Here is a 25573-nt window from a genome sequence, read left to right as displayed (position 1 = left end):
ATGAAAAATATGGTAAGGATATCACAGTAATATGATATGAATTTCATACAAGAATGGATCACCATATGTAGCATTAATATCAGTGTGTATAGCACCCACAACCATGAGGCAATAAAGCACTGTCAAGCGGCCGGTCACAAACTGTTGCTTCTGGAATGGAAAACAGTGTATGAACAACCAATATAGTGAGAAACACTGAGATCAATATATGCTCAGAACAAAAAAGTGTAAAACATCTTTTTACAGCTGGTAAACTCAGCTCGTGCCCAGAGAGAATACAGAAGTTGATTCCATATTAGGACACCTGGTGTCACCAGGCCTCGAACACCCTGTTCAGCTGTTTTTCAAATTCAGGGTGTGTCAGTAGCGCCATTTTGATTTTTTCGAAATCAGCACTTCAATAAGGGACTGAGGTTCTTTTAGATAATCTGAGGCATTTATCTTACGAAGTTTGTGATTGCGTATTTGAGTGGGGGACTGCCAAAGGTCTATTGTCTTGCCAGATATCGTCAATAATTCTGCAAGTTAGCATGACTTTTCAATCACTCCAGACAGTACAAAGGTGTTCCACAGTCCTCCATTTCAGAGGGCGGCAAGTGGAAAGACCCAATTATGTTTCCAGGAACTGCTCTGAATCTGTTGCACCAGCTCTCCATTCCTTATGTCCCATGTATCCAGCCATACAAGGCGACACATTTTACCTATACTTTGTAGGCTCCCAGCATAAATTGAACTAAAACTATTAGCAAATTTAAAACTCCCCCCCATGGCTTGCGCCATTCTTCAAGCTTTTCCATTATGATTTTGGCTTAAGCACATTGCATACTCAAATACCCATAGGGGTCTTCTTATCCAATGAATTCCTGGTTAGTTTGCAATCTATGAAGAGGCTATCTGCGCTTAGTAGAAGGCACCAATACAGCTGATTTATATGTGGTTTGATTCCAGGTTTCTCATCTGTTCAAAAGAGACGTTAATAAGCTTTTGCAAAGAGCATGAGGTCCCCGCCAATAATGCACTGTCATCAATGTAGAAATTTAGGTCACAATAAAATGTATCCACATAGTTAGAGCATATATTGGAAAATAAGAGGTGCACGTTTGCATGCCTATGGCCCTCCACGTTCCACAATAATGGGTGAAGTCACCTCCTTCTATTCTCCACCACCATGTCCCCCAATAATGGGTGAAGTCACCAACCCTTTCCTTCTACACCCACCACCTACCACACAATTATTTGTTTGCACATCCATGATTACTCTCAAAAGATCAATTGGTATAGACACATTATATAGAGGTTGAAAGCTATCGCTAAGCCCAAAAAGGCCACATACAGCACGCCTTTCTTGCTCAATAATAACTTGGCTGCAATAAGAAATAGGTTTAAGCCCTGGCGGGAGGACTTGTGTCCATTTTAAGTGCCGAATTGAGATGACGGAAGTACAATTGTTCTGCTGAACCTGATCTGACAGTCTTGCAAGGACCACACTGCCAAATAGATCAAAAGAGCTGTTCAGCAAGGATATTGGCCTGTAACTTTTCTTCCCTTCCTCTCCTTCCCCCAGAAGCTCACTGTCTCCCGAGCCCTGGTTCTCTCGAAGCTGGACTACTGTAACAGCCTCTATCTTAATCTGCCTGCCTCCACTCTCCGCCCTCTGCAACTCATCCAGAACAGAACTGCGAGACTTGTCCTTGGCCTCAAGCCCAGGGACCGTATCTCTCCAGGACTGAAATCTCTACACTGGCTCCCAGTGGCTGCGAGGATAAAGTTCAAAACCCTCTGCATTGTCCACAAGGCCTTCTGGGGCCTGGGTCCTAAATACCTTCAACTCTCTCTTCCCAAATATCTTCCTTCCCAAGCCCTTCGCTCATCCGCCTCCAACTCCCTCAGGGTTAGCCGCTTCTCGAAGCAACGAGCTGGGGGTAGATCTCTCTCCGCGGCAGGGGCCTCCCTCTGGAACAGCCTTCCTGCCTCCCTGAAACTTGAGGAGAACCATCTCCGGTTCCGGAAGCACCTCAAAACCTTCCTCTTTGCTTCTGCTTTCCCTCTCCCTCTCCCCTGCTGAGCGGCTAATTAATTTTCACTGAAGCTGCACTGATCCTGCAATTGGACGACTCTAAACGGCCTCGGTCCTGGGCCCTGCCACTCTCCACTTGCACTGATGCCCTGGAAACCCTTTGCACTGTGGGTCTGTCTCTGTATCCCTACAGCCCCCTCTCCCCCAGCACTTGTTCTGCACTTACCTCACACTTGCCACCAGCTGGCCCTATTTATTTATTTATTACGTACGCCTCTTACCTTGTACTGCACTTCCTCCCCTCCCCTTCCCCTTGCACTTTTCCCCTCCCCTACCCCTGCACTTGCGCGATCTGAATGACACCTGGCCTAGTAGGATCGTTTTCTGTCTCCCCTTGTACCCCCCTCCCTGCCTCGTCGCGCCTTGAAACACTTGTGTATAGGCGCGTTACAAATACCATATCATATCATATCATATCATATCATAACTTACGAGGTTATGTATTATTTTATTTAAAAATGTTCTACAGCGCATCTGCAGCGAGGGGGTAGAAAAAGGCCAAAGGGCCCGAGCGCTGCCGGCAGCCTGTTTTATTTTTAAAGCATGTTTTTGTTTGGCGAGGGCTAGCAAGGGAGACAGCAGAGGCCGTAGCTGAGACAGTGGGGGTTGCAGCTGCGACCCCTAGCAACCCCCAGATGACGTCCCTGGTGCTGTCCAGGAGTAAAAGTCATGGTGGTTCACCTAAGGGTAGTGGATTAGTCTGCGCCCAATCAAAGTAATCACGTACTAGCCCACTGCACAGACAAATTAATGTGTTGCATGCTTTGCCCTGCAGCCTGCCTAAGAGTCACATAAATCAACGGCCACTGTAAGAAGCAGTAGGATCTGTCACCCAAATCTGTAGGTGGTAGGACTGCTTAAAAAGCAGTAGCCTACTGCCTAAATCTGTAGGGTTGGCAAGTATGGTTTTGCACTGTTTTTGCATGACTTCCGGTTGATCTGAGTTCCTCGCCTTCGGCTGGCTTCCGGCTGTTCCTTGCTTATTGCTTTTGTTTTCCTCCCCAGATTTACTTCTACGCATACGACGTCTTCCAGCAGGCGGGGTTCCCCAAAGACCGCATCCCTTACATCGCCATTGGAACTGGGTGCTGTGAAATGCTGGGGGCCCTGACGTGTGTAAGTAAAGACTGTCACTGCGGCAATATCGGGGCTCAGAAAGGCTAGTCAAATAAAAGTTGCACTGCAAGTATTGATACATATACGTTGAAAGGAATACGCAGTGATACACACAGGGGGATGAGTTAAACAATGTTGATGCATGCCCAGGCCTGCGCAGTAAACAAAGTGGTATTGGACTGATTGTGGCAAGAAGCAGGATGCAATTAAATACACTGACCACTGTCGTGAATTTTTTAATTAGATTACTGAATTAAATTGAAATCAGAAAATGTGTATTTAACAAAAATGCAGGTCGGAGTTGAGCAGCGTTGATGGCGATGTGGGTGGGGCTTCAGGGGGGGTGGGTAGCTATCGGTGTTGAGGCGCAGTGGACGAAAGCAAAAGGAGATGGGCTGCTGTGGGTCAGAACTGTGCTGCATTCGGTTCACTGGCGAGGATATGACTGAGGTCTCCACTGTAAACACTTGGCTTTCTGTGGGATAGGACAGCGGTGCACTGGTGGAGAAGTGTGTGAGGGATTCGTGCTGGCTTTGCTGGGAGAGGTACAGATCAGGATTGAGATGCACTGGCAGAGCTATGGGTGGGTCTCCATGTTTTTTTGCTCAGGCTCAACCACATTCGTCCTCACTCTGCACCTACATAAGATCTTCCTTCCTGCCACAGTACCCTCTCAGTGCCCGGGTTCTACCCAGAGGGCTCTCAATGCCACAGTTCTGCAACAGTGACCCCCTCAGTGCCCAGGGTCTACCCCACATTGACCTCAATGTGACAGTTCTGCAGAAGTGACTCTCTCAGGGGAAACGTTCTATCCCACAGGGCTCTCATTGCCACGGTTTTACAGCAGTGACCCTCTCAGTGCCCAGGTTCTACCCCACAGGGCTTTCATTGCCACAGTTTTACAGCAGTGACCCTCTCAGTGCCCAGGTCCTATCCCATAGGGCTCTTATTGCCACATTTCTGCAGAAGTGACTCTCTCAGGGGAAACGTTCTATCCCACAGGGCTCTCATTGCCACAGTTTTACAGCAGTGACCCTCTCAGTGCCCAGGTTCTACCCCACAGGGCTTTCATTGCCACAGTTTTGCAGCAGTGACCCTCTCAGTGCCCAGGTCCTATCCCACAAAGCTCTCATTGCCACAACTTCTGCAACAGTGACCCTCTCAGTGTCCAGGGTCTACCCCACAGGGCTTTCATTGCCACAGTTTTGCAGCAGTGACCCTCTCAGTGCCCAGGTCCTACCCCATAGGGCTCTTATTGCCACATTTCTGCAGAAGTGACTCTCTCAGGGGAAACGTTCTATCCCACAGGGCTCTCATTGCCACAGTTTTACAGCAGTGACCCTCTCAGTGCCCAGGTCCTATCCCATAGGGCTCTTATTGCCACATTTCTGCAGAAGTGACTCTCTCAGGGGAAACGTTCTATCCCATAGGGCTCTCATTGCCACGGTTCTGCAGAAGTGACTCTCTCGGGGGAAACGTTCTATCCCATAGGGCTCTCATTGCCACAGTTCTGCAGAAGTGACTCTCTCCGGGGAAACGTTCTATCCCATAGGGCTCTCATTGTCACAGTTCTGCAGAAGTGACTCTCTCCGGGGAAACGTTCTATCCCATAGGGCTCTCATTGCCACAGTTCTGCAGAAGTGACTCTCTCAGGGGAAACGTTCTATCCCATAGGGCTCTCATTGCCACAGTTCTTCAGCAATAGCCCTCATTGCCGCAGTTTTTATTTTGTATTCATATTTTATTATACTTTATATAGCGCCTTTAACCAAAGCGCTTTACATAGAACAATCAACGGTACATTAAAATCAGCAATATAAATCAGTGTTCAAGGTCCATCAGTATCAATCAATCAGACGACTGTAGCTAATGAGTTTTTAAAGAAGAACGGAACGGAGAATAAGAAGTAATAGAACGAAGAGCTAGAGGAAGAAGGTTCCAGTGGAGAGGAGCAAGAAGCTGGAACGAGTGATAGCAGGATTGATCACAGGGGAGACGGGGAACCTTAAGTCTAAAAAGACCAGCAGGGTGGAGAGGACGAGAAGGAGAATAGAATGAAAGGAGAGATGCAAGATAGTCAGGGGCAAGACCGTAGAGAGATTTGAAAACTAAACAAAGTAAATTGTATTTGAGCTGGGAATACAAGGAATGCCATCCAAGTGAGGCAAGATAAGAAATTGAGTCCCGATAAGAGAGAAGGCAAATTGAGCATATAGAAGTGTGCTTGATTGATTTAAGAGGAGCAAGACGTGAACAGGGAAGACCAAAGAATAGAACAGAACAGTCAAAGAGTCAGGAGAAAACTAGCGAGGATACAAGAAGCTTTGTGGCGTGAAAAGTAAGAAATGGGCACATTTTGCATATGTTATAAAGATGAAATCGACAGGCGCGCGATGTAAGGGTGACATGATGGGTGAAAGAAAGGTTAGAGTGAAAGTAAAGACCAAGATTATGGGCAGTGAGGGGAATGGGGAGACTAGAGGGAGTAAAAGAAATAGAAGAAGGAAGAAACGGTGATGAGAGAGTGTTGTTGGGAAAGAGTAAGACTTCAGTCTTTCCAGTATTTAGAGTAAGGAAGTAGGAAGTCATCCAGGATTTAATAGCAGAGCGGCAAGATGAAAGAGTGTGATGAATGTTGGGTGTGAAGGGTGAGAAGGAGAGAAAAAGCTGAGTATCATCAGCATAGAAGTGGTGTGATACTCCAAAGGAGGAAATAATAGAAGCAAGAAAAGAAGTGTATAAGGAGAATAGAAAAGGACCAAGGACTGACCCTTGAGGAACTCCATGATCGAGGGAAAAAGAAGGAGAGACATCAAAGGTACGATTAGATAGGTAGGACGAAAACCAGGATAGAACAGACCCACGAAAACCAAAGGAGGGGAGAAAGTCCAGAAGCAAGGAATGATCCACCGTGTCAAGAAGAAGCAGCAGATATGTCAAGAAGAATGAGAACAGAAGAGTGTTTTGAATAGCGAGCTCTAAGGAGAGAGTTAAGAACTCAAGTCAAGACTGTTTCAGTAGAATGACGGGGACGAAAACCAGACTGAGTGGGGGGAAGAAGAGATAAATCAGACACGAATGTTGACATTTGTGAATAAACAAGACGCTGAAGAAGCTTAGATAGAAAGGGTAAGGATATAGGACGAAAATTTGAAACAAGAATGGGATTAGATGTGGGTTTCTTTATGATAGGAATAATAATTGCGTGTTTGAAAGCAGAGGGGAAAGTCGAAGTGGTAAAACAGATATTAAAAAAGGAGGCGAGAAAAGGTAGCAAGAGAGGGTACATTTTAGGAATAAGTAAAGAGGGAACAGGATCGCTAAGAGCAGTGGTGGGGAGAGCTTTGACCAAGAGAAGGGCCACTTCGGAATCCGATACAGGAGCAAAGTTAGACACAGTATTAGAAGGTATAAGAAAGGATAAAGAAGAAGGATTATATGAAGGTGACGATAAAACATCCTGACATAAAGAGTGTACTTTAGAAGAGAAGAAATTAGCAAGATCAGATGCTGATAGGGATGATGTAATAGACGAATCAGGTGTAGGAAGAGAAAGAAGGCGAGTTGAACTTTGAAAGATACAACGAGGGTGAGTATATTGGCTATGGAGAAGATCAGAGAAATAAGTACTCTTAGCAGATTTCATACAATTATCGTAGAGAGCATGGTAAGAGAAATAAGTGGCCTGATTAGCGGGAGAACAGAGTTTGCGCCAGTGCCTTTCGAGGCGGCGAAAACGACGCATAGACGAGAGATGAGAAGAGAGCCAAGGTTGGGCAGTTTTGCGAGTGGGCTGAAAGGAAGAAAGAGGATAAAGTTGGTCAAGGCTAGAAGTGAGAGATGAAGAGAGAATGGATGTAGCTTCATCCGCCGAGAGAGTAGAAAAGTGTGTGAGAGAGGGGAAAGAGTTCATACAGGTATCATAGAAAAGTGAGGAGTTGAAGTTGCATAGATCACGCCTGAAGAAAGTATTCGATGATGAGGAACATGTGCTAGAAGAAGTAGGTGGGAACAGAGAAGCTGAAAGTAGGAAATGATTGGATAAGTAAATAGGAAAAGCAGAAATAGATGAGACAGTAAATGATGAAGTAAAAATCAAGTCAAGAGTAGAAACAGAGGTATGAGTAGGAGGAGTAGGAAGTGGAGAAAGTAGATATGAGTCAAGTATTGATAAGGAGGGAGATGTTAAATGAGTAGAAGAAAGATGGAGATTAAAGTCTCCAAGCAAGACAAGAGCTGTAGGACTATGTGAGATATGGCCAAGAAGGTGGTCAATGTCCTCACAGAATGACCCAATGGGCCAGGTGGACGATATATAATAAGAAAAGAAATAGCATGAGGAGTAGTGAAAATGTACAAAAATTCAAATGAAGAGTATTCAGGTAAGGGCACAGGGGAAGGAACAGATAAGCAGTTAGGACGATATAGTAAGCCAATGCTGCCACTGCATCCATTGGCTCGAAGAACATGAGCAAAAGAGTATAGGGAGGAAGTAAGCAAAACGGAAACAGTTGAGTTATGTGGAAGAATCCATGTTTCAGTTACACAGAAGAAATGAAGATGTAATCGTAGAAATAGGTCTAAAATTGCAGTGGTCTTATTGCAGAAGGACCTAGCATTCCATAGCCCAATGTCAATAACAGAAGAAGTGTCGACAAGTTGGGGATAGATGAGATTATGATTCAGACATGAGACAGCGGAACGACGATCTGTTTGTGGGTTAGTGGGAGATGAACATTTAAGTATGGATACAGTCATGGAAATGGTAAACAGTACCTTATTGGTAAACCAGGCTGTGGAAAGAAGTTTCCAGGAAGGTACTTTGGAGGAGCAGGCAGGGCGCGGCTCTGCATGCCTACATGGTCTTTTAGCCGCGGAGACGCTACGGACAGCTGCAGCCAGCTAAGTCTCACTTTGCCTCACTTTGCCGCGGCTTCGCCTGAGGGCGAGTATTCCAAGCCGCGGCGAGTGAGCGACAACGAAGCAGGTGGGCGTGGCTTCGTGGAGTTGATAGTCATTGCTTGGAAACCAACAACAGTACCTCGACACAAATGCTGGCAAGGGGAGGGCCCACAGATGTAGACCGCTGTGCTCCTGCACACCGGAGTGTCCCAACACGAGTGCACTAAGGTGCGGTTGGTAAAGTCAGTACAAGTGCTAGGGATAATTCTCATTCGATGGCTAATTCCCCTTACCTAGTGAGTCCCCCAGCAGCATTACTGGATTCCTGGAGTTTATTCTTTTCACTTGGTAAAAGTGTGAGCTTTTCCCCCACTCTTACCCATGTTTTGCCATGTGTCTTTCATCTGTTTTTTGTGATTGTGGACTCTGGAGTACACCACTTCAGTAGCCCCATTCTTTTGTGTGTTACACAGCACCTTCAGTGCAGTGACACAGGGATGTCTTTTAGACTTCCCACGACTACATTTCTGGGGCTGACTACTGTCCCCCAGAAAAGGGTAAAGTTGCCATTAACTTTACATGGTCATTTAACCACAGATCCAGTCCACCCCATCTTACATTGAGTATTGGAAAGGGTTACTTCTTAGCCCTTTTTTATCTGTACTTCCTAGAGCATTGTTTTGCTCTTTTAACATTTAGACTTGGCTGGTGGCAGTGGTATCTACCCTAACTTTTCTACCGCGTTTATACTTTATAAACGTGGTACTATTTTAGGCTATTATATTAGCCTCGAACATAAACCCACTTGACCAAATACTCTTTCTTTTGGCTCCGGTCGGATTTATTCGCCATTTCTTTTTGTTAAAGTCCTTCTTGTGTTTTACTTTGCGCGGCAAACCAGGTTTGCCTTTTTTGTTCACTGTCTTTTGGCGGGCTTCTGCCAAGAAGCCCTCCTCTAGGCGCCTGGGTGTCTAGGTGGGCTGAATGTGAGGGAGGGGTGTAGTCACCCACTGCACAGGGTATCCTAGGAAACCCAAGTCACACTTTGCCATGATTGGCTGAGGTGGTTGTCCGGGCTGGACAACCCCCCCGCTGCGTGATTGACAGCCAGGCTGTGGGAATGGGGGATTTTCGCATAAAAGGCAGGACTCTTGGGCTGGAAGTCAGAGTCGCCACTGGAACTACAAGGAACCGAAGAGAAGCGGAGAAGAAGACAGCTGCTGCAACTACCCCATCCCGGTGAAGCCCTGCTGCAGTCCTGAGCTATCTACCCTTCGACGACCAGAGAAGATCCAGTCCGGAGTCTTCTTCCCTTGAGCCTGGTGGGGTCAACCAGCTCATCTTCCACAGCCAGCGGATCCTCTTCGTGGTTGAAATCGCTGCACCCTGCTGTAGTGGTCCAGATAGCCATCTAAAGAGCCTCTCCTGTTTTTAACGAGCGCACCTTTTTTTCACCGTCGCTGCTGCTGGCTTCATCCCTGTGTGGTGCAGACCCCTCCAGACGTCCTCCTTCTTGCCGAAGCTCCAGGAACCGTGGGTCTGCAGGAAACTACCAGGAACAACTGCCGTGGTACCAGCTTCTTCCTTGAATAAGGTACTGTGTTCTGCTTCAAGGAGCTAGGGTGAATCCCTTTTCTCCTCCTCCAAGGCTTGCCCTTGTCTTCCCTCCTTCTTATAACTTTTGCTTCCTCTGTTGACAATATCTAAGTACTCCTGGCAACGTTGAATATTGAACTGTCCGACTGTGTGATCCTCGACAACAGGAACCCGGTTCCACTTGACACTGGCTCCGGCCTATTGACTCTTGTATTTCTGTCAACGATTGTTCTCTGATTCTGTCTGCCCTGACAAAAGTATTGCCTATGATTTTTGCCCCCAACTCGCTTGGGTTACCTCATGTGCTAAGTGTGTTTTTGCCCCTGTAACATTTCTTGCAGCGGATACGCGGATCTTTAGTAAGACCGAACTGTCATTACTGTCAAAAAGTGATCGCATATGTATTCCCGGTAATGTCTTTTGTTTCACAACACCGGTCCGTTAAAACATAGGGTACTTACCTTGAGTTATACTGTACCAAGTGAATTGGTTGGTTGTAGTGTATTTTACGTGTGGTTTTCAATTAATAGAAGTGTTTTGTTTTATAACAGATGGTTTAAAAATAAATGTACTTACAATTTTTTACCTGAAACCTTGAGTCAGTGTTTGCTTGAGTCACAGTAATTGTGGTCCCTTTGTGTAATCTCTGCTACTGCTCATATACTCTTGAGATAAGCCTGGCTGCTCCGCTACTGCTACCACTTTAACCTAGTAGTACAGGTATGTACCAAAGGTGAACTTGTATTACCACTTGTGGTCTTAATTGTGTGTAGTGGTCCCTAAGAGCACTGCACGGGATTCTGCCTAACAAGGAGTGACAAAGGAAGCACAATTCCCAAGCTGCAGGCAGCAGCCTCCTCACTTGGATCACTTCTCTGCGGCTTCGCCTGAAGCCGCAGCGAGTGAGCGACAACAAGGCAGGTGGGCGTGGCATTGTGGAGTTGAAAGTCATTGCCTGGCAACCAACAACAGTGCCCCTGACTCAAATGCTGGCAAGGGGAGGGCCCACAGATGTAGGCTGCTGTGCTCCTGTAGTTCTGCAGCAGTGACCCTCTCAGTGGCCTGGTGCTACCACACAGGACTCTCATTGCCACAGTTCTGCAGAAGTGACTCTCTTAGGGCAAATGCTCTATCCCACATGTTCTACCCCAGGGGGCTATCATTTCCACAGTTCTACAGCAGTGACCCTCTCAGTGCCAAGGTCCTACCTCATGGGGGCCTCATTCATGGGCATAGGACATGGGGAGGATAGGGGGGACAAATCCCCCCCACAATTTTAAGTGGGGGGGATGTAATGTCATTTATCCCCCCAGAATACCGTGCAGGGATCTGTTTTTGAAGTGGGGCTGGGTTGCTTACTATGTAAGCTGCCCTCTCTCCCCTGGCCCCCAAAGCATGGGGGCAATACCATGGGGCAGATGGGTGATCATCTGCCCCCAGTGAAGGGCAGCAAACAAAAATAAAAGATGTTTTTTACAAAAACGTAGTTTTGGGTGGGGGGGGGGGGTGCAGGTCGGACCACTAGCCACCAGGGATTTTCACAAGGGGGGTGGCCCTCTCCCCCCCACCCTAAGTGGATGGGGGACACCTTATGTAGCCCTGCCTGGGGGCAGATTTCTGCCCCTAGGAAGGGGTACATGAGATGGCCTCCATCCATTTGGGGTGGGGGGGAGAGGCTACTGCAAATATTGGCAGAGCCACCCCTCCCAAGCCTGGGGCAGTACGTTTTGACCCCCCCTCCCCCGGTGGCAGATGGCCACACACATGTGCCCATCTGCCCTTAGGGAAGGGCAAAACAAAAAAGATGTATATTATAACTTGTTTTGGGTGGAGTCGGGCGGCCCACTAGACCACCAGGATTTTTTGTGTTTGAAAGGGGGTGGTCCTCCCCCCCACCCTAAGTGGATGAGGGGGCACCTTATGTAGCCCTCCCTGGCGGCAGATTTCTGCCCCTAGGAAGGGGTACATGAGATGCCCCCATCCATTTGGGGTGAGGGGAGAGGCCACTGCAAATATTGGCAGAGCCACCCCGCACCCCAAGCCTGGGACAATACATTTTGCCACCCCCCTGGGGGCAGATAGTCACACACATGTGCTATGTGCCCCAAGGGAAGGGCAAAACAGAAATATATATATTAAAACTTGTTTTGGGTGGGGGTACGGGAGCCTACTAGACCACATAGATTTTTTGTGTTTGAAAGGGGGGGTGGCCCTCTCCCCCCACCCTAAGTGGATGGAGGCACCTTATGTAGCCTTCCCTGGGGGCAGATTTCTGCTCCTAGGAAGGGGTACATGAGATGCCCCCATCCATTTGGGGTGGGGGTAGGCCACTGCAAATATTGGCAGAGCCACCCCCCAACCCTGGGGCAGTATGTTTTGCCCCCACGGGGGGCAGGTGGCCACACCTATGTGCCCATCCGCCCCTAGGAAAGGGGCAAAACAAAAATAAAACAAATTATAACTTGTTTTGGGTGGGTGTGGGGGGGCCACTGAACCACCATGGATGGTTTTAGTGGAAAGGGGAGTGGCACTCTCCCCCCACCTCAAATGTATGGGGGCATCTCATGTAGCCCTCCCTGGGGCAGATTGCTAGCACAATCTGCCCCTAGGAAAGAGGCAAAACAAAAAAACTAAAAAAAATGATAACTTGTTTTGGGTTGGTGTGGGGGTCACTAAACCACCATGGATGTTTTTAGTGAAAAGGGGGGTGCCCACGGGTGTCTTCTTTTCGGAAATGCATGTGGTTCTCTGTTTTCGTGTTTCGGTGGGTGGGCAGAGGGAAATGTCTCTGAAATTTGGTGGAAAAACACAGTTTTCAGACATTTCACTCTGGCCACCCACTGAAACACGCCGCCAACAACACATGTCCTACCATTCTGCGTTCCCACAGGTGTCCCGATGAAAACGGTACCTCATGTGTGGGTGCACCTACCTGGGCGCAAAGGGAAAAGGCTAACCCACTGGTAACCCCAAGCCTTTGGGCAGAGCAGATTTTGCTCATGTGGACAACATACAGATTTGGGACTAGGGTGTCGAAGCCACCAATGAAAACAGGAAACCCCATGCATTTCCAAAAAGAGGACACCCCTGGGAATCCACAGAGGTCTGACTTGTGCAAATCGCCCCAGAATGTATTACCCACAATCCCTGGCAAATCTGAAATTTGGTGAAAAAACTACAATTCTCAGACATTTTCCTCTTGCCACCCACCGAAACACACTGACAACACCACATGTCCTACCTTCCCGCATTCCCACAGGTGTCCCGACGTAAACGGTACCTCACATGTGTGGGTGCACCTACCTGGGCACAAAGGGAAAAGGCTAAACAACTGGTAACCCCCAAAGGGTTTGGGAGACAACCTACACATTTGGGCCTAGGGTGTAGAAGCCACAAAGGAAAACAGGGTACCCCATGCATTTCACCCCAGAATGTATTACCCACAATTCCAGACAAAGTGAACATTTTGTTTTTTCCACTAAATTTCAGACTTTGTCAGGGATTGTGGGTCATAAATTATGGGGCGATTCGTGCAAGTCAGACCTCTGTGGATTCCCACGGGTGTCTTCTTTTCGGAAATGCATGGGGTTCCCTGTTTTCCTTCGTGGCTTTGACTCCCTAGGCCCAAATCTGTAGGTTGTCCACATGAGCAAAATTCCTGAAAATCTGCTGTGCAAAAAGACTTGGGATTACCAGGGTTTTAGGCTTTTCCCTTTGCACCCAGGTAGGTGCACCCACACATGTGAGGTACCGTTTTTGTCGGGAAACCTGTGGGAACGTGGGAAGGTAGGTCATGTGTTGTTTGTTGGCTGCATGTTTCGGTGGGTGAGCAGAGTGAAATGTGCGGAAATTGTAGTTTTTTTTCTGTCATTTTCCCGATTTCCCCCCAAACTATGGAATCTTTCCCTACATAGTTCTTGCCTGACCTGTGCAAATCACCCCTTCCTAAACTTGGAATATTGTCTACTTTTCAGAAATGTATGCCTTTCTGGCTTCCATTTCAGCTTTCCAACCCTTTTCTTCCATTCCATCCACGCATGTCCTATTGGACAAAAAACGCCAAAATAGCCTACCTCTCACAAAACGGCTGATTAGCATATAAAAATATGTTATTTTGGTTTCCACTCAATCTGTTCTTGAAAGCCTGGAAAATGGTGAATCCAGCTCAGCAAACCATTTGTTCCTAGCTCTTACAAGGAAAACCCCACAGGCTTCTTTGCACAACAGTTTATTGGCATTTTCTGAAAAAACCCCAAATGTTCTCCTTTTTGATTATTTTCTTTCACCCCCCTACAGCAAACTAGGATTCCTGGGTGGCGTTAAGACCCCCTACATGTGGGAAAAAAGGGACCAACTTTGGCCGAAATATCTCATGTAACAAAGAAGTTACAAGGGATTGAATGGCGACATACCGAAATCACCAAAAAAGGCCTTGGCACTGGAGGGAAATACCCATGGCATTAAAGGGGTTAAGACGATAAAGCCCCAGAGGAGATATCATTTGTAAGGTAGCTCAGTTAGATAATTCTCCAAATGCAGATTGCACACAGGAATATGTAACACCTATGTTCAGCACCTGGCTTAATCCTCCGGTGGGATAATAATCAGAGTGAATGCATTCAGCTTCCGATGCAACACAGCATTTTCCAGGTCAATTGGTTCAGAAAAAGTGGTGGAAAACACTATTACTGTTGCTTTTTCTAATTGGTCAGATTTTCGTGTATTTTCTGGGTGGAGTTTGGGAGCCGAGTGGACACACCAGGACTCCCTGTATTTCCCGCTCCACCAGACAAATGCGGCCTTACTGCCAGCATGGATTCTCATGCTGGTAACAAGGAAAGGGATTCCTATGGGATCTGCTTGGAAATGAAACCTGGTAAAAGTGGGCGGAGTCCAGAGGAAGCCATTGTCAATTCCGCCAGAAATCGCTAATTGCGCGAGGTATTTACACTCTTTCAAAGTGGAAAAGCAATGTGATTTCACCTGCCTTTTAAGCTAAAATCTTCCATTTTGTGGCGGAAAAGCAATGGAAGAGGTCCACTCCATGCAGTTTACTTTGCGCCTTGATGCTTGGGGGTTTTGCGTGATGCTACACATGTAATAAATAAATAAATACATTTAACATGACCCCAGATAAATGCCAATTCGTGATCAGAATGAGTGAGCATGGAATGTCGCTAGTTAGAGGGTGTCCTGTGCTTCTTGAGTGTGTTGGCAAATGCCCTTAATTGCCATATCACGTTAAGCAGGTGCTTAAACCCATCAGTGTGGATTGCACAATAATAAGTCGACAGAGGTATTTCAAATGGCCAATTTCGCTCTTTGGGTGACATTGTCAAAGTGGGAGAATGCTGTCCAGCATGTGCCACTTTCTCTGAGGAGTGAATCGTGCCCACCCTGAGGAAGAAGTGTGAAAAACCCACAAGGGCACTGTGCCCTGCTCTTTCTGTGTGTGTCTTCCCCACAGGGCGACAGATGCAGACTCAGACATGGGTAAGTCTCAGGTGGCAAGCCTGTACCCTAGTTGATGTGGCAAAGGATTCCAGACTTCTGGGGCTGATAACATTAGTAGCATTGAGTTACATGCCACCTGACAGGTATTTTTGATAAAGTTGCAAAGCAGAGCTGTTAGCAGGCTAAAGCAGGAGGCAATGTCTGGCCACCCTCAAAGGGTACCTATAACCAAAGGTAATAGGCCCCTCCCCCCATTTTAGCTGTAAGGGCCAGGCTCCAAACCAGGGCAAGAATACCCTCCAATCATCCATGCCCACGAGTAGGGTACCTCTCGTGCTCCAGAAACCCTGTTGAGCAACCTCTGTGCTTTCCAGGTAATACTAACGTTATTTAAAGCCAGAAGTCTAAAAGGTAATCGCTTAATTGCAGCTGGAAATTGGCACCAGGCATGATCAAAATGTCTTAACCAAGTGTGACATCATCCCCTTCATTTATAAGCAATATGTGTGTTCTCGCGTTTCTTCATCCACTGAATTACTGTTAGAAACAAAGGCAAGAGTTGTGTCTCTTGTGTAGTCATTAGGAAGGCAGTTGCCAGCCTCTGGCATAATATGCCATGTTCTTCCAATATTGGCTAGCTGTTGCCTTCTTATGGCCAGGTAGAACCATCATGGCAGTGACTGGCAAATGCCGTTCCCCATGCAGACAGAAAAGTGGAAATTAGAGGCCAATTCAAGACACGGAACAAATAGAAGTTAGGACAGACTGCAGCTGCCATTGCTGTGTTAGGGAGAATATGTTGAGTGTTCAATCAAGGAGGTATGTATTAAGCAAGCAAGCAGTGAGCCAAGGGAGAGGCAAAGAAAGGCCAGAGGGGCTCTTTGAATAATGTAACAGGGCAGAGGACCCATGCTCTGCCGTCCTAGTAACATATGAGAGAATTCAATAGATCAGGCTTTGCAGCAAATGTTAAACGAGAAAGGAACAGAGTCCAGCTCTGCATTCAGAATTACAAAGGCAAAGAAAGGCTAAGCTCTGGAGCCAGCATGAGATGGAATAAGAGGGACCAGACTCATCGTGACAGGCTGGCCCGGCCCTCCCAGGGGCGCTAGAGGGGCAGCCCACATAGCGGGCTGCCCCTCTGGCCACCCCCCTGGGTCCACATACACCCCACCTACTAGGCATCCCCCGGGTCCAACACATCTGGCCGCGGACCTGGGGAGTGCTTATAAGGGGGTGGGCTTGCGATCGCTCATCCTCCTGGTTTACTGTACCCCCTCACCCCCAGCGGACAGTCAAAGCAGCAACATCACACACCTAGTCCCCCTACTCCCATAACAGGGCTTACTCAGAGGTACAAACAAGATTTCCTCTTTCTTTGAAACCCCCATCACTCCATTCCAAGAGACACACACGTCTCCTTGCCCCACACAAAAAAAGCAGCAACTTGCAGTTGGTAGAAAAGGCTTCAACTCCTTTATTTGGCAGGAGTCCACTTACAGGTGATCTGCCTCTTAATGAGCTGGCGTCCTAGCTGTGGCACACTGGAAGTAATTGTTATTTCCTCTCTCTTATCATGAGCTCATAGTCAGATGAAAAATCTTGAAATGCAACATACAAAGACATGTTCTTTGCTGCTGCATCCTTTAATTTTCTTCTGTTTTCTTTTCTTCTTTTCTCTTGTTTTATACAGTGATATTTGTAATTTAATACTTACTGCTATTTTAATTCTAATTTCGAGAAAAGTCGAGTTCATTGACTAAAACACAACAAATAAATAAATAAAGCAAAGTCCCAAAGATGTCCCCTGCCCCCCCCCAGATTTTATGTGTCTCTTACGCCCCTGGCCTCATTGCCACAGTTCTATAGCAGTGACCCTCTCAGTGCCAAGGTCCTACCTCACGGGGCCCTCATCTCCACAGTTCTGCAGAAGTGACTCCCTCAGGGCAAATGTTCTACCCCAGAGGGCTCTCATTTCCTCAATTCTACAGCAGTGACCCTCTCAGTGCCAAGGTCCTACCTCACGGGGCCCTCATTATCACAGTTCTTCAGAAGTGACTCTCTCATGGTACAAGTTCTAACCCCTGTGCTGTTACTGCCAAAGCTCTGCTCCACTGTTGCCGTCACTCTCTGTGTGTCAGTCCTGCCCCAGTGCCAATGTCAGTTCTGGATGGCAGAAAACTGGTTATGCCTCATCAGTGAAAAAAACAAACTTCTGCCGATTGGATCCCCATCCACTTTAAGCAAGCTGGATAAACAATACTGCTCCTTCATAACATCCCTATCATGGTCGCGCAAGGCATTAAAACCTTAGGTGTGTATCTTGAACCCAACCTGTCCATGAACAGGCAGGTAAATGCCATCCTCATCAGCATACCACGCTAAACTTATCAATTCAGTTAGACCTTTTCTCTCCAGAGAGAACTGTCCCACCGTCGCCAGGGCCATAATTGGCTCCAGACTAGACTATTGCAATGCTCTCCTCCTAGGAACCTCAGAAAAAAATTTGGCCAAACTCCAAATCGCCCAAAACAAGGCCGCCACAGGGCTCTCACGCAGGGATCATATCCCGGACTCAGGAAACAGGTCCACTGGCTACCAGTCAAAGAAAGGATCATTTTTAAAACCCTTGCCCTGACCCACAAGTGTCTTCATGACTTAGCACCCCTTTACCTGGCGCAAAGAATCTCCAAACCCCTCGTTTCCAGACCAACCAGGACCCCCTACCTCAACAGGATAACTATCCCCAAATCCTGTAAAACATGCGCTGGTGGCAGCAGCTTCCCCACCTTGGCTGCCACCCACTGGAACACCCTCCCCCTGCACATTAGGACCATCGACACTCATGAGGCCTTTGGCAAGCCCATCAAAACTAGGCTTTCTGTCTAATAACTGTATGTTCTATTCTTTGTATGTTCTACTCTGTATATCTATATATCTATCTCATGCAGCATCACTAATGTAACCTTACTGTATCAACTGTCATTACCTGTTACTTGTACTCACCAATAAGCAAACTTTTTCGGCAGCATTCTATGTAACCCTGAATCAAGCCTTCCTACGCTCACTTTATAGCGCCTCGATGCCCGCGGGGGGCACAGTGCACTTTACAAATCTAAATAAATAAATAATGTTCTGTCCCAATTCCACTCTCCATGCCCAGTTACTGCGCCTTGTGGCTCACGCTGTTGCAGCTCTGTACCTATGCTACTGTCAGTGCCTAAACATAACCAAGTGGCTCCTGTGCCCAACAGTCACTCTCAGTGCCCACGTTCTGCCCTGTGTGGTCTTACTGCAACAGTACAACCCAAAATATTCCACCATCAGTCACAGATGTGTTCCCAAATGTTGCTCTGTTCAGTGCCCAATTCCATCGCAATGTCGCTCGCCCTCAGTTCCCAACTTTTACTGAACATGCCACAATTTTGCTCCAGTGTCGGAGCCCAGTCTGCACCAAAGTCACTCTCAATGCCCATGTTTTGCCCCAAAGTCATTCTTTCAGAGGCTCCCGGTGTCCACTTTGTCCTGAATGTCACACTCAGTGCCTCCAAAACCACCCCTTGACACACACACACAGCTACAGGTACACTCACACACACACACACAGGATGGACACGCACATATGCACATGGGATGGCATCCAACATAGGGGCCTGCAGGGCTTGGGTGCCTTGCGCTGTCAAGCAGAGCACTCCCCCTCGGGCTTACCAATGGCGAAGGTCTGCATGGGTGGGCACTGCCCTGTCGCCCAGTAAGGACAGGCTGCCACCCCTACCCATATTCATGCATTCATTATAGACTTATATAAAGTGCATCTTCCGGGATGTATGGATAACTTGTCCCTCTGCTTGCAAACTCTTTATTCAATTGAACCCTAAGTTCTTAAGACTCTTATATATCAGACTCTCTAGCACCCACAGAACTAGAGATGTAGACCCTCGTGGGCAGAACCCACTTCATCCTGCTCAACCGTCTCCGTGATAACCTGGGTATCACTGGTCAGGCTCTGGCGTGGCTGACTTCTTTCCTTTCCAATCGACCCTCCCAGGTCCAACTTGGGTCCTTCCTCTCTGACGTCTTCTTCTCCACCTGTGGTGTTCCCCAGGGATCTAATCTCTCTCCCTGGCTTTTCAACCAGTATCTGTCACTCCTTGCCCACTGCATCGCCGCCCTCTGCCCCAACTTTCAGTGCTATGCGGACGATACCCAGCTCATTTTCAGGCTACCCTCGGCCTCCTCCTCTCCTTCCCTCATCTCTGACTGTCTGTCTGCTATCCAGGAATGGTGTGCCGCCAATGACCTCTGCCTTAATGCCAGTAAGACTGAGATTCTACTCATCGGCACACCCACTCCCTCCTTCCCTGCGGCTCTCTGGCCAGCCTCTCTTGGCCCTCTTTCTGCTCCTACCTGCAAGGCTAAAAACCTTGGGGTCATCTTCGACTCTACACTCTCCTTCTCTCCTCACATATCTGACGTCTCTAAGAAGTCACACTACCAGCTGCACCTCCTCAGAGGTAGTCTTCCCTTCCTCTCCTTCCCCCAGAAGCTCACTGTCTCCCGAGCCCTGGTTCTCTCGAAGCTTGATTACTGTAACAGCCTCTATCTTAATCTGCCTGCCTCCACTCTCCGCCCTCTGCAACTCATCCAGAACAGAACTGCGAGACTTGTCCTTGGCCTCAAGCCCAGGGACCGTATCTCTCCAGGACTGGCTCCCAGTGGCTGTGAGGATTAAGTTCAAAACCCTCTGCATTATCCACAAGGCCTTCCGGGGCCTGGGGCCAAAATACCTTTAACTCTCTCTTCCTAAATATCTTCCTTCCCGAGCCCTTCGCTCATCCGTCTCCAACTCCCTCAGGGTCAGCCGCTTCTCAAAGCAACGAGCTGGGGGTAGATCTCTCTCCGTGGCAGGGGCCTCCCTCTGGAACAGCCTTCCTGCCTCCCTGAAACTTGAGGAGAACCATCTCTGGTTCCGGAAGCACCTCAAAACCTTCTTCTTTGCTTCTGCTTTCTCTGTCCCTCTCCCCTGCTAAATTCTACACTGAAATTGCACTGAATCTGCAACTGGGCCACTCTCACCGACCTCGGTCCTGGGCCCAGCCACTCTCCACTTGCACTGCCTCCCTGGCATCCCCTGCACTGCGGGACTGTCTCTGTATCCCTACAGCCCCCCCTTCCCAGCACTTGTCTGCACTTACCTTGCACTTGCAACCAGCTGGCCCTATTTATTTATTTTTATTCTACTTACTTGCACTGCACTTCCCCCTCCCCTTCCCCATGCACTTTTCCCTTCCCCTACCCCTGCACTTGCGTGATCTGAATGATACCTGGCCTAGTAGGATCGTTGTCTGTCTTCCCCTTGTTCCCCCCTCCCTGCCTCGTCGCGCCTTGAAACACTTGTGTATAGGCACGTTACAAATGCCATATAAATCATATCATATCATGCAGGACTCACAAGGACCTGCTGGCCAGGATTTCTGCAGCTCCTGAAGGCCCCTCCACGCGGACGCCACGTAGGAGCCTTCACGGGTTGCAGCTGCAATGCCCGAGCTGCCACTTGCAATCTCTTTACCTGCCTCTATCTGCTTCTGTGAGAAATGAAGTTTTTGTTCACTTTTCTATTCCTTGCAATTCCATCCGAATCTAGTCTTGTGATGTCACTCCCGGCGAGGTCATCTGGAGGCAACATGTTATGTGACATCGCTTTCTCTGTTCCTATAAGTCTCGTGGAATGACACAAAGGAAGGAATTGTGTATGGTATTAACTCTTTTTGCAGTGCATGCGGCGACCTTGTCGCTACAGCGAAGCCAGCTCTATGTTGAGCTGAACCAGGACTCCTGTGTCCTAGAGTCCAGCTATTGATCCCCACTCAATCCCCCACCTGTACTGGCAGTGGTGGAACCAACTTGAGTGAAAAGTGGAAGAATGACCTACTCACCATCTTGTACTGAGACGCTTCTCTTTTTTTCTTTGCCTCTCAGTGCTTCTTGATTGAAAAGGTTGGAAGGAAGGCGTTGCTTCTGACTGCCTTTGTGGTGATGGGCGGAGCCCTGGTCCTCCTCACTGTGACCCTTGCTTTTCAGGTAAGCAGGTGCTGGCACGTTTTACACCAACCTTCTGTGTGAGTATAGCCAAGTATGTTGATCCTTGCTGTGGCACTTAGACGCTGTGCATTGACTGTGGGTTTGCTACCATAACTCTCTGTCTAGGTAAGCAGGCTTTGAGCGCAGCCCCAGCTGTCATCATGGAGACCCTTTCTTCACGTAAGTAGATGCTTGGCAGCTGAAAGTGCAGTCTCATTGCTGTCATCTTCTGTGCAGTTAAGTAGACAGTGGGCCCGGCTCTAGCGCTCCATGGCATGATTGTCTCTCTCGCTGCAGGTATGTGGATGTTGGGCACAGAACTAGTCATCACTAAGGTAAGTAAGCCCTGGACAGGTCCCTGGCTTGCTTCACCATGACCCCTGCACTAGCAAATCATGTCTTGAGACATCACTGTCCTTCTGTGACCTCCTGTAGGTTTGATGTGGTGGGGCCCTAGCTGTAGGTATATGATGGGCACAGCCCTATCTTCCCTCATTGTGGCCCTTTCTCTGTAGGTAGGTAGATGATGGGCAAAGCCCTATCTTCCCTCATTTTGGCCCTTTCTCTGTAGGTAGGTAGATGATGGTCCCAGCCATATCTGCCATCATTGTGGCCCTTTCTCTGTAGGTAGGTAGAACATGGGCACAACCCTACCTGCCCTCATTGTGGCCCTTTCTCTGTAGGTAGGTAGAACATGGGCACAACCCTATCTGCCCTCATTGTGGCCCTTTCTCTGTAGGTAGGTAGATGATGGGCACACCACTACCTATCCTCATTGTGACCCTTTCTCTGTAGGTAGGTAGACGATGGGCACATCCCTACCTGCCCTCTTTGTGGCCTTTTCTCTGTAGGTAGGTAGACGATGGGCACAGCCCTACCTGCCCTCATTGTGGCCCTTTCTCTGTAGTTAGGTAGAACATGGGCACAGCCCTACCTGCCCTCATTGTGGCCCTTTCTCTGTAGGTAGGTAGAACATGGGCACAGCCCTACCTGCCCTCATTGTGGCCCTTTCTCTGTAGGTAGGTAGAACATGGGCACAGCTCTATCTGCCCTCATTGTGGCCTTTTTTCTGTAGGTAGGTAGATGATGGGCACAGCCCTACCTGCCCTCTTTGTGGCCTTTTTTCTGTAGGTAGGTAGATGATGGGCACAGCCCTACCTGCCCTCATTGTGGCCCTTTCTCTGTAGGTAGGTAGAACATGGGCACAGCCCTACTTGCCCTCATTGTGGCCCTTTCTCTGTAGGTAGGTAGAACATGGGCACAGCTCTATCTGCCCTCATTGTGGCCTTTTTTCTGTAGGTAGGTAGATGATGGGCACAGCCCTACCTGCCCTCTTTGTGGCCTTTTTTCTGTAGGTAGGTAGATGATGGGCACAGCCCTACCTGCCCTCATTGTGGCCCTTTCTCTGTAGGTAGGTAGAACATGGGCACAGCTCTATCTGCCCTCATTGTGGCCCTTTCTCTGTAGGTAGGTAGAACATGGGCACAGCCCTACCTGCCCTCATTGTGGCCCTTTCGCTGTAGGTAGGTAGAACATGGGCACAGCACTACTTGCCCTCATTGTGGCCCTTTCTCTGTAGGTAGGTAGAACATGGGCACAGCTCTATCTGCCCTCATTGTGGCCTTTTTTCTGTAGGTAGGTAGATGATGGGCACAGCCCTACCTGCCCTCTTTGTGGCCTTTTTTCTGTAGGTAGGTAGATGATGGGCACAGCCCTACCTGCCCTCTTTGTGGCCTTTTTTCTGTAGGTAGGTAGATGATGGGCACAGCCCTACCTGCCCTCATTGTGGCCCTTTCTCTGTAGGTAGGTAGAACATGGGCACAGCCCTACTTGCCCTCATTGTGGCCCTTTCTCTGTAGGTAGGTAGAACATGGGCACAGCTCTATCTGCCCTCATTGTGGCCTTTTTTCTGTAGGTAGGTAGATGATGGGCACAGCCCTACCTGCCCTCTTTGTGGCCTTTTTTCTGTAGGTAGGTAGATGATGGGCACAGCCCTACCTGCCCTCATTGTGGCCCTTTCTCTGTAGGTAGGTAGAACATGGGCACAGCTCTATCTGCCCTCATTGTGGCCCTTTCTCTGTAGGTAGGTAGAACATGGGCACAGCCCTACCTGCCCTCATTGTGGCCCTTTCTTTGTAGGTAGGTAGAACATGGGCACAGCCCTACTTGCCCTCATTGTGGCCCTTTCTCTGTAGGTAGGTAGAACATGGGCACAGCTCTATCTGCCCTCATTGTGGCCTTTTTTCTGTAGGTAGGTAGATGATGGGCACAGCCCTACCTGCCCTCATTGTGGCCCTTTCTCTGTAGGTAGGTAGAACATGGGCACAGCTCTATCTGCCCTCATTGTGGCCCTTTCTCTGTAGGTAGGTAGAACATGGGCACAGCCCTACCTGCCCTCATTGTGGCCCTTTCTCTGTAGGTAGGTAGAACATGGGCACAGCACTACTTGCCCTCATTGTGGCCCTTTCTCTGTAGGTAGGTAGAACATGGGCACAGCCCTATAAATCCCTTTTCAACATTAAACGTTCTCTTAAATAAGGGGATGATTGTAGCAGCTCTGGTCGTCCTCACCCTAAACCACTCTGCACAAGTCAGTTGATATTGGACGCAGCCATAGCCCTATCCACTTGTGGCAGGGAAGAAGGTGTTTGGGAAGCCCCCACCCTTATCTGCTTAACCCTTTCTCTGCAGGTGCATAGGTGCCCGGAGAAGCCATAACCCTCCTCGCCATGAACTCCACCCTGTAGGTAAGTAATGTACACTGCTGTGGGCTGGGTTAAGAATCGATTATTGATAAAACAGGGATTATACCAGAGTCATGGAAGTTGTCACACATGATTCCAATATCTAAAAAATTGAAAGAACGAACCCTGCAAATTATAGTTTATGCACATTATATATTAATGACTATGCAAGTCGTCAGTAAAAATATCAGTACCCTCTTATTCAGAGAAATTAACCAATAGACAGATGAATACAACATATGACCTTCTTACGAGACTGGTTTCAGGGCAGGGCAGGCACTAGACACAATATTTTGATTATAAAACATCTGATTGACAATACTAAGAGGCTTAAGGGAGAAGGGCTATTCTTAGCATGTGTGGATTATAATGCAGCATTTGATACGGTTGACAGAGCCTTTTTATGGGAGAAACTAGAACTTTGGAGAATGCCATAACATGTATTATCCTTCACTGGAGAACAACTATATGAAGCTACTTCTGTCAGCATTCGATTAAATGAGTTATGGGAGCTATCAGACCGCAGACATATTAATAATGGCCTGGAGCAGGGAGGCACCTGGCACCAGCATGATTTAATCTGTACAGGTCAGATTTCACCTGAATTAAATACTTCCCAGTTCCTAGCATAATTAGGGGCAAGACACTAAAGCTGGCTGGGTTGTGCAGACGATTTGGCCATAATGGATTGAACGCCAGTGGGTTTACAGAGAACTATTGACTGCCTAGCCGGATATTAAAGGACGAACCACCTACAAGTAAACGTAGTGAAAATGGAAAGCATGGGCATTGAAAGTGCACCATCTAAAAATACATTTTGTTGGAATCTGGATGGGGAGAGAATAGAAAGGGTTGACCATTACATCTATCTGGGGCTAGTGCTTAGTTCAGGGAACTATGCAGGCCCATTAAGAGCACGCATACAGAAAAAATGTTACACGTACATACACATGTATAAAGAAATGTATTCAAAATGATGGGGGAAGATCGATTGAACCATTGTTACAACTATATCTATCAATCATGTATTGTACCCTGTATAACCTATGGTCTGGAGGTTTATAATGAAAAGGGTCTATAATGGTTAAACATCTTGACAGGGAATGCTATGGTGAAGGGTTTTAGGCTTAAATTGATCAGTGCCAGTCCAAGCCATTGAACTGAAACACTTGTGTAAAGGCGCCAGACGAATGCCCAATAAATAAATAAATAAATCAGGGTGTAGCTTGGCCTAATGGCCCTGGTGACAAATTACCGCATTAAGTGTAGTCTATGGTTAATCAAGATGGCAACAAGTGATGGTGAAAATATTCTTGTGGAGCTAGGATTGCAAGTCATGAATGGCCCAGACGGCGGTATCACAGAATTATTTGAACACATGTGATGTTTTGCATGCTCGGATAGACGGAACTGGGCACTAGAGGATGACTTTAGCCATCAAATCAGGACTGAACAAGAAAGCATTCGCATGGGATTGGTCCAGAAACATGATGTGTTTATCCATAAAAACAAACCCAGTGGAATATGCAAGCGCATCATTTAAACTTACTGTATAGTATGTAATTGTCAAATGTAGAAATGTTCAGCCTTTTATAAAGCAGCT

The 25573-nt window shown here is 47.8% G+C and overlaps 1 protein-coding gene across 1 annotated transcript in view; it reads left to right on the top strand.

The window, feature by feature from the left end:
* Nucleotides 1-25573, top strand: part of LOC138492614 (solute carrier family 2, facilitated glucose transporter member 11-like) — a 217436-nt gene that overhangs the window by 128195 nt on the left and 63668 nt on the right. Inside the window, exons 8-9 of the mRNA XM_069619907.1 lie at nt 3083-3193; nt 21125-21226. Of these exons, the coding sequence (XP_069476008.1) occupies nt 3083-3193; nt 21125-21226 (213 nt within the window). The remainder of the gene's footprint in view (nt 1-3082; nt 3194-21124; nt 21227-25573) is intronic.

Source organism: Ambystoma mexicanum, chromosome 10, assembly GCF_040938575.1.
Source record: "Ambystoma mexicanum isolate Mex_15411 chromosome 10, UKY_AmexF1_1, whole genome shotgun sequence".
Lineage (NCBI taxonomy): Eukaryota > Metazoa > Chordata > Amphibia > Caudata > Ambystomatidae > Ambystoma > Ambystoma mexicanum.
This window is presented reverse-complemented; position numbering and strand designations above follow the sequence as displayed.